The sequence below is a fragment of the Cloeon dipterum genome, chromosome 3 (genome assembly GCF_949628265.1).
Source record: "Cloeon dipterum chromosome 3, ieCloDipt1.1, whole genome shotgun sequence".
Classification (NCBI taxonomy): Eukaryota; Metazoa; Arthropoda; class Insecta; order Ephemeroptera; family Baetidae; genus Cloeon; species Cloeon dipterum.
In genome coordinates, this window is record NC_088788.1 from 18,730,802 (window position 1) to 18,745,015 (window position 14,214).

At 43.9% G+C, this 14,214-nt stretch overlaps 2 protein-coding genes across 19 annotated transcripts in view; both read right to left on the reverse strand.

Moving 5' to 3' along the window:
• Window positions 1-82: 82 nt before the first annotated feature.
• On the reverse strand, window positions 83-3,733 carry LOC135940496 (protein PFC0760c-like). Of its 2 annotated transcripts, none has more exons than XM_065485421.1 (5): window positions 3,693-3,733; window positions 2,280-2,377; window positions 2,096-2,163; window positions 1,799-2,036; window positions 83-808 (listed from the first exon to the last, which is right to left on the reverse strand). In XM_065485421.1, the coding sequence occupies exons 1-5, from the start codon at window positions 3,716-3,718 to the stop codon at window positions 318-320; spliced, it is 921 nt and encodes a 306-aa protein (XP_065341493.1). In that variant the 5' UTR covers window positions 3,719-3,733; the 3' UTR covers window positions 83-317. The 2 variants fall into 2 exon arrangements, with proteins under 2 accessions (XP_065341493.1, XP_065341494.1); XM_065485422.1 differs by lacking the exon at window positions 3,693-3,733 and adding an exon at window positions 3,249-3,388.
• Window positions 3,734-4,495: 762 nt separating this feature from the next.
• The window catches only part of LOC135940495 (serine/threonine-protein kinase tousled-like 2), a 33,167-nt gene continuing 23,448 nt past the window's right edge, over window positions 4,496-14,214 (reverse strand). For 13 of the 17 annotated variants that reach the window (XM_065485410.1, XM_065485406.1, XM_065485413.1 and 10 more), the window contains 9 exons: window positions 9,933-10,062; window positions 9,639-9,865; window positions 9,394-9,576; window positions 8,475-9,070; window positions 8,054-8,227; window positions 7,740-7,999; window positions 7,309-7,559; window positions 7,143-7,250; window positions 4,496-6,468 (listed from right to left, as the gene is read on the reverse strand). In XM_065485410.1, coding sequence (XP_065341482.1) covers window positions 6,199-6,468; window positions 7,143-7,250; window positions 7,309-7,559; window positions 7,740-7,999; window positions 8,054-8,227; window positions 8,475-9,070; window positions 9,394-9,576; window positions 9,639-9,865; window positions 9,933-10,062 — 2,199 coding nt within the window. In that variant the 3' untranslated portion in view covers window positions 4,496-6,198. Of the gene's footprint in view, window positions 6,469-7,142; window positions 7,251-7,308; window positions 7,560-7,739; window positions 8,000-8,053; window positions 8,228-8,474; window positions 9,071-9,393; window positions 9,577-9,638; window positions 9,866-9,932; window positions 10,063-11,509; window positions 11,534-11,568; window positions 11,827-13,350; window positions 13,376-14,214 lie in introns of those variants that run through there. The other 4 variants (XM_065485419.1, XM_065485417.1, XM_065485418.1 and 1 more) reach the window with 4 other exon arrangements.

The following is a 14,214-nucleotide window of genomic DNA, read 5'->3' on the forward strand; positions in this document are numbered from 1 at the left end:
TATATATATATATATATATATATATATATATATATACACACACACACTGGGAATGTAACAGATGAAATAAACAGTGGGTAAGTCTATTTTAAATTGTTTATTACTAGAATTAGCCGAATCATTCAAAAGGAAGGTTTAATATTTCACAACATGCACAGTGCCAGGCCTAGACCGAAAATTCTGTAGCGGGGGGTACAGCCAGACTCGTGGCGTCATCATTGAATGCACTGCGCACCGTCTTGGACACTGGCTTTGAATTTGTGATAGAATTTGATTTTAAGTTTGCAATCCCAAGTGAGTTGTTCGATTGAATTAGATCAAACTACATTGACTTCTTCATCTTCGTCATCATCGTAGTTTTCCTGATATTCCTGCTGATCAGTAGAATATTCTTGGTTTTCGTCATCAGCCAACTCTACGCCTTCATCTGTCTCTTCACTGATATCCTGATCTTCATCCTCTCGATTTGCTTCTGTCTCGTCCTCCTCTCCCTCCTCCGCTGTATCAGAATATCCATCTTCGTTATCCTCTTCATTTGAGTCTTCATCATTTTCGTTGGTGTCTTCATCATCTCCAAAGTCGTCTTCACCAACATCGATATCTCCATCATCATTCTGCTCGCCCTCATCCTCTGAATATTGATGGGAAAGATTTTTCGTCGCCACATCCAGTCCCTTGCAAAGTTTGGTAGCAAAAGACTTTCGTGTAAACATAGCATACTCTGCCTTATAGTTCTCAAAGTGTTCTTTCATTTTTTCATAGGTTTCGGTCACTGAGCCGGTCCTTACGACATTTTCCATCTCTTCGCCTGAAAGAATTTGCGTAAATAAATATATATTGTAAACTCCTCTCATAAAGAACCATTAAGGTCCTGAAGTTTTGAATCCATTGATATTGTGTAGCCTTATACCACGATGCGAACCATGTAAAATAGTAGAAAATTTTCAGTCCATACGTCCAGATTGACAAATTGAGATGGTGAGAAAATTATTTTAATTTTAGTTTTTTTGTCACTTTAATTATAGGCTTTTTATATTGCTCATTGAGAAAAATCGACCTCTGGTTATTTTTGAAGCTATAGACACATGCAGTTTAAAAAATCTGCAATAGGCCAGTGTTTCGCTGTTTAAGGTCCGATCTGACACATCAATCCTCTAGCAACCAGGGCCAAAAAATTGTAATAGAAAAAAAGTATCACACGCTTTGGTATTCTAAGACATATTTTCAGTTAAGTACTGCTTCAAAGTTGAAACAACTGCTGTAAAATAAAATAATGTGATAATATTTTCTTTAACAATTTTTTCAAATTAAGCCTTCCATTCCATTTTTGTTCGCTTATGTTAGTTGATGTCAACCCAGATATTAATTAATATTTATTATCATGAAATATTTTAGAATTTTAATAGTAATTGACAAAAATAAAGATACGTAACCTAGTAGTAATCTCACAATCAGTATTTTTTAAGTACCATCATCATCACAAACTGTTTTTGAGCCAATGCCATTAGCCAATTTCCCTAAGGGAATAACTAGGGACTTTATAAGAAGTGAATTTTACCCACTGATCTTATTAATGTCAAGCATACACAGTAAAGAAAAATAATCATGATTTAACTGAAATTATCTTGATCATTCAATTTTGAATATAGAGGATTGCTAAATTTCAGCAAATCGTTTATGTTTTCCCTAAATGTTTGGTACTGCGTGAATTCAACTTTTTTCAATTTACTAAGAATTTCCTTTCAGAGTGTGGGGTTTAAATAAGGCATTAAAGACTTAATTGGCAGGGTGCACTTACAAAAATCATTCATGAATTTGAATTTTTCCTTGAAAAGTGTCTGTCCTTCTTCGCTGGGGTCAAAATATTTGCTCCACTTTTCGATGAAGTTCGCTGATTTCCTAAGGACTTCACCGCGACAGGCCAGCGAGTTCATTCCCTTCAGGCCAGGACAAACTTCGATCAGGCCGTCAAAGCTGCCTTTCAGGTGATCTCTTCTTATTCTCTCAAGCTCGTTGTGATGATCTCGTCTCTCACCCTGAATTAGCACCAAATGTTTTTCAATTTAGAGACTTTTAACCAAAGCACACTACTTACCCCTACTCCTTCTCCATCGTTTAAAGTATCAGATTCATCTGAGCTATAGGAGCATCTCTCAGCATTTACTGAAAAGAGGAATTTATTTTAAAACATACTTTACTTAACTCTGCACATGCGAATTTTAATGGGACAGAAGTTCAGCATCTTAAAATAATCAGGATCAATAATTTGAGAAACTTACTTATGACTTCAGCGCGTGCTCGTTGTTTTGCCAACGAGACCTTCCGACGAGCCATTTTGGTCACACGACGACTTTGGGCTTTCGCTTTCATTTTTTCTCTGCAAAATTTACAAATCAAGTATGTATGAATCAGCAAATATTCAAGACAGTGTTAGGGAAAATAGCCACAAATAGCGTGTTTAATCTTTTACTCATTTATTGAAGAGGCACAATTTCTCAGCAGCTATATTACAAACTAAAAGTACAATCAAAACTGGGATATATGTATTTCTCTCAAATAAAAACAAATTTGTGGATAATGTCATCTGATGTAAAGCTGTTCAAATAAAAAGAATAAACAGCTGAAAATCTTTGATGCAACAATACTAAACCAACTCGATAGAATCCAAAACTCCAGTGCTTTTTTCGTGTTATTGTATGATAGACGAGCTTTAATTAAATTTGTCCAATGTTTAATTATTGGGTGGCACCGACCGGTGGCACGGGGTATTCGCACCTTGATTTTTATTTCTCAACGAGCAGTTTCCCTGCAGTTATTTACACATTATGATAATTATATGGTCTTAATCCTTTCTTTGTTAGATCTAGGTGAGCTGAATCGAAATCAGCTGCTAATATTGGTCGAACCTGGGTAAAAATGAAGAGAAGAGAGAAATTATGGAAATTATAATGTAGCTTGGAGCGGCGGCAGTGCAAGAATTCCGTATTCACAGTCCTGTAAAAGGGAAATGCCACCACTGACCACTGCACCTTCGATTGAAACGCGGGACATCCTGTCCCATTCCCTCATTTAGGTATTAGATAGATGCAAACCACCAAGTATGTATGTAGTCAGAATATCAATTCAATCAACTTCCAAATCCACATGGACTCTGCGGCTCGCGTGTTTTGGCCATGCCATAAAGAAATAATCAACTCAATCAGCGACAATATGTGGCTTGGCAGCTAATATCTCGTAGTAAAACTAACCTGATAGAATGTTTCTTGCGTTTTTACAAAAGATTATATTTGTAAAATTATCAAGTCGACAACTTCAAGAGTGGCGAATGTGTTTTCCTGTCCTCAAAACAAAACACGCTGTTTCTTGTTTCTCTGGCGTAACGTAATACACGCATGCGCACATACAGGAAATAACTTAGCGGCAGCTCTTTAAATGTTTTTCTTTCACTATTTTTTCCTGAGCTAAACCTGCTGCCACCTCCATATAAATAAACCACCCCAATTTCTTTCCTTGAGCGTTTTGCTTTAACTATTTTAAATCAACTTCCCTATCATCATCTTTTTTACTTCCTTAAAGCATTCTTGACGTAATTTCGTTATAATACAGGATACTACATTATTAAGAATGTTCTGTTCAAAAAACCCAAAAAATCGTTAATGAAATTTGAATTACATATAATTCTTTTACTATACCTGATTTTTCGTCCTAATGGAAACATGTGGTCACAAGAGAAGCTACTGGATATGCAGCTGTAGGAGCTCAGCTAAGAAATGATGTAACTTTTAACACTAGGTGGAGTAGAGGGTTAGTCAGGGGAGGGTTGCGCTAGATTTCATACATACACGTGCAGCTATGAGCAAGCTAGCAGGGCTTTCCCATCTTATAATGCCTGATTGCGGGCTGATCGTTGCAATTCGTCCTGGTCCCGGTAAAATTGCGCAACGTTCAACAAACACCTAAATTTTCATCGTCGAATTGATTGTTGACATTTTCTTGCAACAAGGAAATCCGCGTTTGGTTGTTGAAAGTTGCGCATTTTTACCGGGACCAGGACGAATTGTACCTTTTTCTTTCAAGTATAAGGTTCACAAATTACTCAAAGGAGGATAAAATAAATTTGCTTTCTCTGTAACAAATCGCGATATCTTAAATAACTCCAATTTGAAAAATCAAATATTAATTACAAGATCTCAAGGCGGATTTTTTTTTCAGGGAAGTGATCATTTATCCCAAGATATAATTTCATTTGTATCGGTAAGATGGATTGAAGCGAGATAAGAAGCCTCTGCTGGAAAAAACCTGAAATATTAACTTCAATTCAATCTAGTCAACTCGGAAACTTGTTCAAATTTCTTAGTTTACGGATTTATGCAATTCAAGCGAATTAACAAAAAATTGACTCTCAAATCAAATTCTGTAAATTTGCAAAGAACTGAGGAGAAATTTGTGAAGAAATTCAAAGAATAAAATGTGAGATGGAGTAAAAGACAGGAGATTTGTAATTTTTTAAGTTCTAAGTATGTTTTATTCTACAGCGCCACATGTCTGTATGACCTGTCATCAACATGGCAGGCGGCGGTTGGTCAAGCTCTCGGAGGGTGGCGCACAACAAGTAATTATGGGAGCTGCTTCGCTGATACATTCGAGTTTTGTCGTTTCTTGAGTAATGAGAGTGAGAATGAATGAGGAGAGATTGATAGAAGTACTTGAATTAATTCGTTAATATTACAATGCCATTCGGTTTTCTTTCTCGGTTTTGTGGTCTACTACAGAACATGGAAGCTCATGACAATGATAAGATTTGCTTGCTGTAGGTAAAGTAGGCGCCGCACACGCTCACAATTTGTGTTTGTTCGTTGGAGAATATTTTTCTGCTAAATTTTCAATCTGCCCCGTGTGCTTGTACGTACGCTGCACTTTCCGATCCTTCCTCGCAGTGTTTTTATTTAATTTAATTTTTTTAAGTACAATCAGTATTGGCTCCACATTGTTTGCCGGGCGATTCGCACTTCGCACACTGACAGCTTTCGTCGAGTAAAAAATTTGCGGCTCAATTTGGCTGGCTGTCAAAAGGGGTGAGGGGTGGGTTTCGATCGTTTCCAACGGGACAGATTTGCAATTGGTTAGTAGTTGGGTGTCCAGTGTTCGAAGCCCGAATGCCGGCTGAGTTTCACAAAACGCCGGGCAACAGAATGCAGCATGTTGCAGGGTCGGTGGACTATGTTACAAGACTGTACATACATCCAAATGTAGTTCTTGGAATTCTTTTTTCTTTCTTTTGCTCGATAAATATTGTCTGCAACAAATTTTTCCGTCATTTTTGATTAGCTTATCGTGCACTACTTAATATCACACTAGCGTAGTTTACTGTTTGCATGCCACACGTTATGGAGCAGAACAAACCGCCTGTCACACATCACATTCCACTGTCTTCTTGCTCGAATCGTCCATAATCACTCGCGGCCGCGACAATTGTCCTCTCGAGGCCGCCGCTTGAGATGATTCGTGTTTTCATTTTCACAGTTTGTGTTTAAATAGGTTTCGTCAGTTCTCAGCGCCGCGTGTCAGACGACGATGACGGATAATAATTATTCCTCTCGTGAAAGAACTCGTGTGTGTGTTTATTAGCTTATTCAGATTTTCACGTACCAAAACTCAAAAGCAAACAAAAAAAAGCTGCGACTGTTGAAATCTGATGATTTCCAAGTGTGTGGTGAGTGTATGTGTGTCGGATACAATTAAACGGGACTGGCAGCAAGGTGGGTTTTTTCTTGGCAAGATTTTAACACGGCTCAAACCAAAGTAATAAATTAAATATACGCGATTGCACCAAAAATCAAATCAATCTTTGCGGGTTCATTTTAGAAAATACATTTTCTACCACGTAAACAATAACAAAATTTTTCAAAGAAATTTACAGCTAAGCAAAAAATTAACCTACAAGATTTTATTGTTTTGGAGAGAAAGAGAGAAAAAGTGTCTTCGGAGATCGCCAAAAAAACCCGCCAGCCACGGATCATCTTTTTTCAAACAGCTGTTTCCTTTTTTCTTCATAAATTCAATTTTTTAAATATTTATGCTACTAGCAAGCATAACGACGCGCGTTTCCCAATGCCGGAGACTCGTCCTGGAGGGGGGCGGGGCGGGGGTGCCTTTTTACAGGGGCAACTCGGACAGTTTCTCGCACGGGAGTGGCCACTACGACGAGCTGGAGGCGTTCATGCCAGAAAACATGCCCGCCGGGAAGGAGGTCTGCTGCGGCTGTGGCGTGCTCGGCGCCTGCTGCACCACCGTCTGGCTCGGCAGCGGCGTGTGAGGGTGCGGTTGGCACGCTACGCTTTGCTGGCTACTGGCCTGGCTGCTGCGGCCCGACTTGGGGATCGGCGGCTGCAGGTACTCGTGCCGCGCCAACGCGAACACGTCAATCCGCTCCTCCTTTCGGTACGCCAGACAGCTCCGGATAAAGCTCTGCGAATTGCATCACAGATAAGACTTTGGACAAAGGCTTGACATTGCTGTTATTTTACTTTACTAAAAAGATATACACAATTTTCAACCCCTTCTCCACATATTTCTTGAAGAGGCGTTTCAATTACTGACTGGGCAATTCATTTATCAATGAATTAGTTTCAGAATAGAAAATTTGTATTATGTATGAAGTGTTTTTTCTTTTCAGATTCAGAGATCAAATATTTGTAGCAGTCCAAACATGACATAAAATAACTGTATTACTGCTTTAAAATAAAGAAGTATTTAGCAATTGATTAAAAGTTTGTTTGATTTAAGAGGTAAAAAAAAACAACGGGATTTACACTAAAAAACATGAATAAAAAAATGTATGAAAATAATTTTTTAATTTCCCTGAAGGATAGGTGACAAAATTTACTAAAATTTTTCCGAAACACGATTGAGTTCAGTTATTGAAGACAAAGAAATTGATTTTGATAAATTTTAGAAATAATAAAATATTTAAAATAATATTTCAATGTAGTCACGTATTGAATATATGAACTCATTGGATACAACAAGATTCAATATTTTCGCCAAATACCTGAGGGTTTTCTTATTGGAAAAAACTGGATATTCTTTACATTAACTGACCAAATGCCGTGATAAAATCAAAATTCGAATCTTGTACTTACTTTGGCCTCACTGCTGACTGTCGGTTTGTTAGCAAACTGCACCTCGGTGGCTTTCAGAATTGTATTCTCTTCTAGAATCGTGGCTTGCGACTGGTTGTGACCAAATGGCTGCGCGACAGGAACATTTTAACTCGAGAGAGATCAATGATAACGAGAGCCAACTCACCTTTTTGCCGTACAGGCATTGATAGAAAATCACACCCACGCTCCACACGTCAACTTTGGAAGATATCTTGGGTGGATTCTTACCGACGACAAAGCATTCTGGCGGCAGGTACCAGTACGTGCCAGCGCCCTGAGAGGTCAGGTCCATGCCATGGTCGGGGTTGTAATTCTCCTCGTCCATAACCTTGGACAGACCAAAGTCTGTGATCTTTATCTCTCCGCATACGTTGCCTTCAGTCAGCAAAATGTTGCCTGCAATCCAAACGAGTTTGTTAAGACTCCTCAAAGTGAAAAATCGTTTGTAGAAAAAGGGAACTGGAAGTTGTCAGTCCCGTCTTGAAACAAATCTACCATGGTTAAGTCTAGTGGGTGATTGAATCATCATGTAAAGGAATAAAAAATGGAATTCAAATTGAGTCTACTTCTTCTCACCTGGCTTCAGGTCGTAATGAATTACTGGGGGCTTGATTTCGTTGAGGTACTTGAGGGCCGATACGACCTGCATCACAATGGACCTCGCTTCCCTCTCGGGGATTGTCTTATGCTGCTTCAGGTAAAAGTCGAGGTCGTGGCCATCACAGTACTCGAGGACAGTGCAGAAGGAGTTAGCGTCTATTTCAAAGACGTCAAAGAGCTTGACGACTCGAGGGTGGTCTAACGCCTTGTGAATATTGTATTCCCGCAACGCGTGCCTGTAAGAAAGAAATAAGCAACTTGCGAGGCGTGACCACGGCCGCAGCACTCACTTTATATAATTAGCCTTCTTGTCCTCCTTCCAGTCCTTGTTGAGCTGGTGCACCTTGCAAGCCACGTACCTCTGTTCTTTCAGGTCGAAAGCCTTGTGCACCTCACTGAAACCGCCCTTGCCCAGCAGCATTAACAAGAGGTACCTGTCGTTCAATACGGGATGACTGTTGAACCTGGGAACACAGGCCAATGAAATTAATTTGGTTAATAATTTATGAGGCTGATGAGTTGATTGATTTCAGCAAGAAATTATTTAGGATGCTTTCAGACCCTGGCAGTAATTAGCAAAAAATTGGAAAGCAGCCGCTCCATTATAAGTGAAGACTTAACAAGCCACATCTAACTCTATATTTAAAGTACTCATTAAGAGGGCTGTTAAAAATATGTGGCCTTGCACACTAAAATTGGAAAGAAGCCCACCTTGACTGGTCCTCGTTGTGGATGCGTTTCAGTTCCCTGATGTGCAGGTTGCGTTCCCGCTCAAGCTTTTCCATCTCGAGTTGCAGGTCGGCGTCCTCCTTCTTCAGCGCACTCTGCCGCAGCTTGAGGATCTCGTCGGCCTCGTAGTACTCTTGCCACGAAAAGTCTCTGACCGCGTCCGGCTTGAGAAACGCACTGTCGGTGCCGCCGTTGTGCATGCTGGCCGCGGCGGCAGCCTGCGAGCCACTGCGCTTACGGCCAGTCTCGCTGTTGCTCGGCCGCTTCTTCAGCAGCAGCTTCTTTTGCCTGTCAATCTCCTCGCGCTCGGCCGTGATCTCCTCTTGCCGCCTAGCCAGCTCCTGGAACGCGTAGCCGTCCGTCCAGTTCTCTTGGAAGGTGGCACCCACCCGCTGCGTCACGAACTGACCCAGCCTCAGTCTGTTCTGCATGCACTTCTGCCGCGCCTCCTTTTTCTCTATGTTCGACTTCTCCTTGAGCAACTTCTTGACCACGTCGATGCACTTGCTGTGGTGACTCTTGCCCTGCTCGTTCAGCTTCTGCTGCACTGACAGCTGGTGCCTCAACTCGTCGTTTGACTGCAAAATTCAAACGGTATATTAGAGTTGTAATGATTGGTAACAAAAATGATGGTTTTCTCTTTGGAGTTAGAAGCTGAAAAAGTGAATGGGAGTTGTTCCCTTTTATGCATAAAGAGATAAAATATGTGATAAGCACTTTAAATTGAGCGAAAAGAGCGTTTTTCTCTTCACATACCACGTTGGCATAGATTTATAACCATTATCGCCACCATGTAATATTTATTTTAAGAATTTTTAGTGTTAAGTTAAGCACTCCGAAAATTATTGGACTCAAGTAAGAGATCCAGAGAATTTGATTGGAAACAAAGCTCTCTTCTTACCCGTTGAAGTTCGTCGATTTTATTGTTGCGCATCTCCAGGTCAGAAGACGCCTGCGTCTCGAATTCCTGAATTTTCTGACAGGTTAGATCTGTTTGCACTTGTTTGGTGGCAAACTGGATATGGGGTCTTGTTGGAGGCTGCATCGAGTAGTCGCCAGGGACCATGATCTGCTGACTCGGGAACTAGACAGAACCTTCATGTTAGCTTCCGCGTCTGGCACTAGTTTTGGGCTTGGCGGCCTCACCATTACGTAGCCTTGCTGCGGAGAGGGACTCTTGGCGCCCCCATGCCTGATGGGGCTATTGCTGGGGTGCTTTGGGAAATACTCATTGATTTTTTTGCTATCACTACGGGAGCCCTTGCTCCCTCCGCCAAAGCCGCCGTCGTCTGCTTTCCGCTTCCGCTTGCGCTCTGTACTCCGAGGAACTTTTTCTGGCGTGTTGTCCATTTCTTTATCACTGTGAGAGGAACCTGCAGGGCCGAGAGATATAATCGAGGTGAGTACTTCTTGCGGTGCGTTTCAAATGGCATATATCACCTGTACTCAAGTTTGAATCTTGACTATGCATGGGGTGCCCAGGGTTGGGCATTGGGGGAGGGGCTGTGGGCGGGGGTGGCTGCACCTGGGGCACCCCCTGCGGAGGCATCTGGAGAGGCGCCGTGGACATCTGCAACAGACAAGCGAATCAGGTGAGAAAAGGAAAGCCGTGTACATGCTGGGAAATTGACAAGTAGTGAGTCTCGCTCGTATTGTCGGCAAATGGTTGACCTGGATCTGGCGGCGACATTCGATTTACGCGTGCAGAGACTGGCTAAATTAACGCGCCTCCGCACACGACGCGATGATGCCAAACCGGCGATTGTTTCCTTCGGTCGGATCAATCAAGGTTGGCACAGCCTGATTTGAGCAGGCTGACGGACATATTGTGCCCTAGCAACGCGGCTGGCTGGCTGGCTCGCTGGTTGCGGCGGTGGCAGCGGCTCGATGCATGCATGCCGCCTCTTCATTGTGCCGGGCCAATGCTCTGCTCTACAGTCATCATCGTGGCAGAAGCCGCCGCGATACTCTTTGTATTTTTTTTTATTCTTTCATTCTCGACACTCGGCTTGCTTGCTCGCTTGCTCGCCGCCGCCGCTGCATATCTGGCGATAGAAATCTATACCGAAACCGCTGCTCCGCGTCACTAAAATATGCTGCCATCGTTCGTTCGCTTGCTCACTCGCAGGGCACCATCTTTGATACGAGAAAACGAGATCAGCTCTATTTTTACACGCGCGCTCATGAGTAATCAAATATTTAATGTTTTGTAATTAGATGTCTCCATTTCCCTCGGCGCATCCGATTTCATCTTCTGCTACTTGAAAATCCCCAATACTCGCACTGTTGCTCACTATCAGACGAACGTGATCAAAACTCAACCAACTCGCCGGCGAGCACTTAAAAAAGCGAGTGACTAATTGTGAAATAATCTGTCGAAAACCTCCCCTACGTGCTTCATTCTCGGCGTAGGCAGCCGCTTTGAGATTACGCATTCAACATTTTTTTTGGCAACATTGGACGAGGAGAGAAGAAGCAGCAGCAGCAGTAACTTAGCTCTCGCGTTCACACACATCCTGCAGCTTGCGCGTTACAAAAATAAAAGGTGCAAGGCGAGGAATCTATGCAGAGGGGGGTTTAGTGAGTGCAAGTACGCGCGCGGACAACAAAACTTGTTCCGTGGCTTGACAAAAGAAAGAAACCCCTGGCAACCAACCATCTCGCCGATCCAACATGGCGTTTTATGTGCGAGAGAGAGAGAGAGAGAGAGAGAGAGAGAGAGAGAGAGAGAGAGAGAGAGAGAGAGAGAGAGACCTTCTGATACAAAATCAATGTGGTGAAGAGGACTGCCGTCGCCGTCGTTGGACGGACACACTGCGGCAAAACACTCACTCCGCTTTTTGTTGCTAACGCAGGGAATTCACTTATAAAATTACTCGATAGATAGGCTGGGACATTCATGTAAATAACGAGCCCGCGACACAGTTATCTCGGCCAGCCAGCGGCGTTGGAAAGAAAGAAAGAAAGAACGGTTTCAATAATTTGTTCGAGGAGATAAGCGACTTTGGCTGACTCACTCGGGCCGACGAAAATTCGCATGGGGCCGCCGGTGTTGTTGGTTGTTTGTTTGTTTCACCTTTTGCAAGTGCCAGTATTGGTGCAGCAGGGCGCGGAAAATTCCATCCATAGCGGCGCCCTCACAGAGGAGCAGCATCCCTGGCCGCACCGACCGCTCGCTCGCCGGACGAAAAAGAGGCACGAGTGCCGCCGCCGACGCGGGAATGAGGAGGCCCACCGGCGCGCCGCACGGGCCCCATTTTGCCGATTTTAGCAGCGAGAAAGCGGATGGATCGAGGAGCGAGCGCACTCGCCGGCTGGCTGCCTCGTTGTGAAGGAAGACTGTGCCGCCGAGTCGAGGAGGAATCGCCACCAGAAAGGAGGAGAGAGCGGCGCAGTTGCCGGCTCAATAACCCCAGCTGTTGTTCCCGGAAAATATCCCGCTGCCACGCGCGTGACTACAAAGCGGTCGGCTGGCCCGCTAACCCCCCCAGGTTCCAGGGTGGGAGGGGGCAGGCAGCCGAAACCCCTGATCCACCTTTAGCGTCCCTTGCGCGGCGGGCGGGAGGGCGGCGGCAGCGAGCGCAGGGGTGCCACACGGCACACTGGTCTGCCGGACGGACGCGCGAGTTGCCTATCCGACACGGCGCGGGTTCGCAGGGAATTTTCGCTTTTGTTTGTTGCCCTCCACCGCGCGTTGAATAATGCGCATTATTGCTCCTGCCGCTGACAAGGCCGCATAATGAATTCAAATGGTGTGTGTGTGTGTGTGTGTGTGTGTGTATACGCGCGGTGGATGGAGGCAAAACGTGATTGATCGGGTCAAGCTAGTTGTGCAACCTCTTGCGAAATCTCATTTGACTGTGTTCCAGAAAATTCTGATAAATAAATGCAACGGGGGCTTGGAAAATTTAAAAGTAAAAATTCACCCCACAGTCGGCGCGAGATTGAACTTTTTAAAATATTTAGTCGCCTGCCCACAATCCGCGGCGGCGCCGGTGGCGGCTTAAAAAATAATTCAATTAGCGGATTTTTTCACCTTGCCATGTGTAAAACGCAAATGGACGTGCCTCGTGACTTTGCTGGCGAAAAGAGTCGCCGTTTTTAAAACAATTCACCCTTGGCCTCAATTGGAATCTGTTGGCTTCAGAGGTGATAAGAATTTTAAGAGGCTTGCTCGCTCGCTGGCTGCCACTCGCGATTACGCAGCGTTAAAACCTTTTTTCGCCATTATATCAGTGATGTCATATGTGTCATTAATTTTCGAAACCGAGCGATTTAATTGAAGTGCCAAGACAAATACGCTGTCGCGCGGAGAAAGTGCGATATATGCAAAAAGCACTTGGTTTCTGCTGCTCATCTTTGCGGCGGAGCGCTAATTGCTTCGACAATCGCCTTGACAGACTAACTAGCAGCCCCCCACGTAAATCGACTTTTGCGGCGCGATCCAAAAATACACTCGACGAGACGGATGCACTAGCACTACCGAATCACCACGCAGATTAATTTGCAGACCGAAAAACATCCGCACGTCTGAGGCTCAAATTCGTAATAATAGTCTCTTCAAATTATTACTGTGGTGTAAATTAAACAAAGAATTATTGTTTGTCACTCATAGCATGTGATAATGTTGACCCATTTACCAACACGAAGACGATAAATTGTTGAATGTCGTGGTCACTGACCCCGAAAATTCCACAAGAACTAGAAATCTGGAATTAGCGTGCGAGTTGAGTATGTATTGCTCAACACTTTTCAAGAGCCATTACGCCAAGCCAACGCGACAAATAATAGTCCCATTAAAAAAAAAATTCAAGTAGATTATTGCCTCGATAAAGTAAGATAGAAACAAGTTACTCACACACAGGCAAATAAAATTTCCGAAACATCCTGAGAAAATGACGTCGAGTGAGAAAGCTATTTCTGTGGCTGTTTTTGTTGTCGACGGCGGCCATTAACGATGCAAGCAGCCAACGGCCCAAGGAGAGAGAGAGAGAGAGAGAGAGAGAGAGAGAGAGAGAGAGAGAGAGAGAGAGAGAGAAAGACGAAGGTAGAGAAAAAACAAAAATAAAAAGAGAACAAAAAATGAGTGATATTGAATGGCAAAGAGAAAAAAGAAACATGGAGACCCCGCGAGCGCGGCGGGCAGCGCAGCGTTGCGCTGTTCTGTTCACATCACAGTAGCGGGCCGGGCACCAGGAGCGGCTTGCCGAGCAGTCTGTTTTGGTGCCTGGCGTGGCGTACCGATCAGCAGCGTGCGATGTTGCCGTCGGAATGGCAGGCATGCTGTGAAAAAGCGAGTGAGCACCGAGCAGCCAGCCAGCCAGCCAGCCAGCCGGCGTGCAGCAGACCTTTAAACCTATTTACCGCACCATCCGTGCTGCCTCCGCCGCGCTATCAAAGATGGAGAATTTTTTCCGCCGAATAACGATTTTTCACTCACTAACTCACTCACTCTCGCGCTGATTTTCTCGCTCGACTCGTAAATAACGCCGTGCTCCCTCCGACTACTTGGCACCGGCGGTCGCTGCAATTAATTTGACCCGATTACATGCCAATGAGACGCGCCGAGCGACCGGTGCACAATTTAATTGTTCGATGCACGCGCCATTTTCGATTTTCCCCGCGAGTTCAGTCAACCCTGCCTTGTTCCCCATCTCGACGAGGCATTTAAACAGTTGTGCGAGCCGAGAAAGGGCGACTGATCAAAGTTATTTCCTTGCAT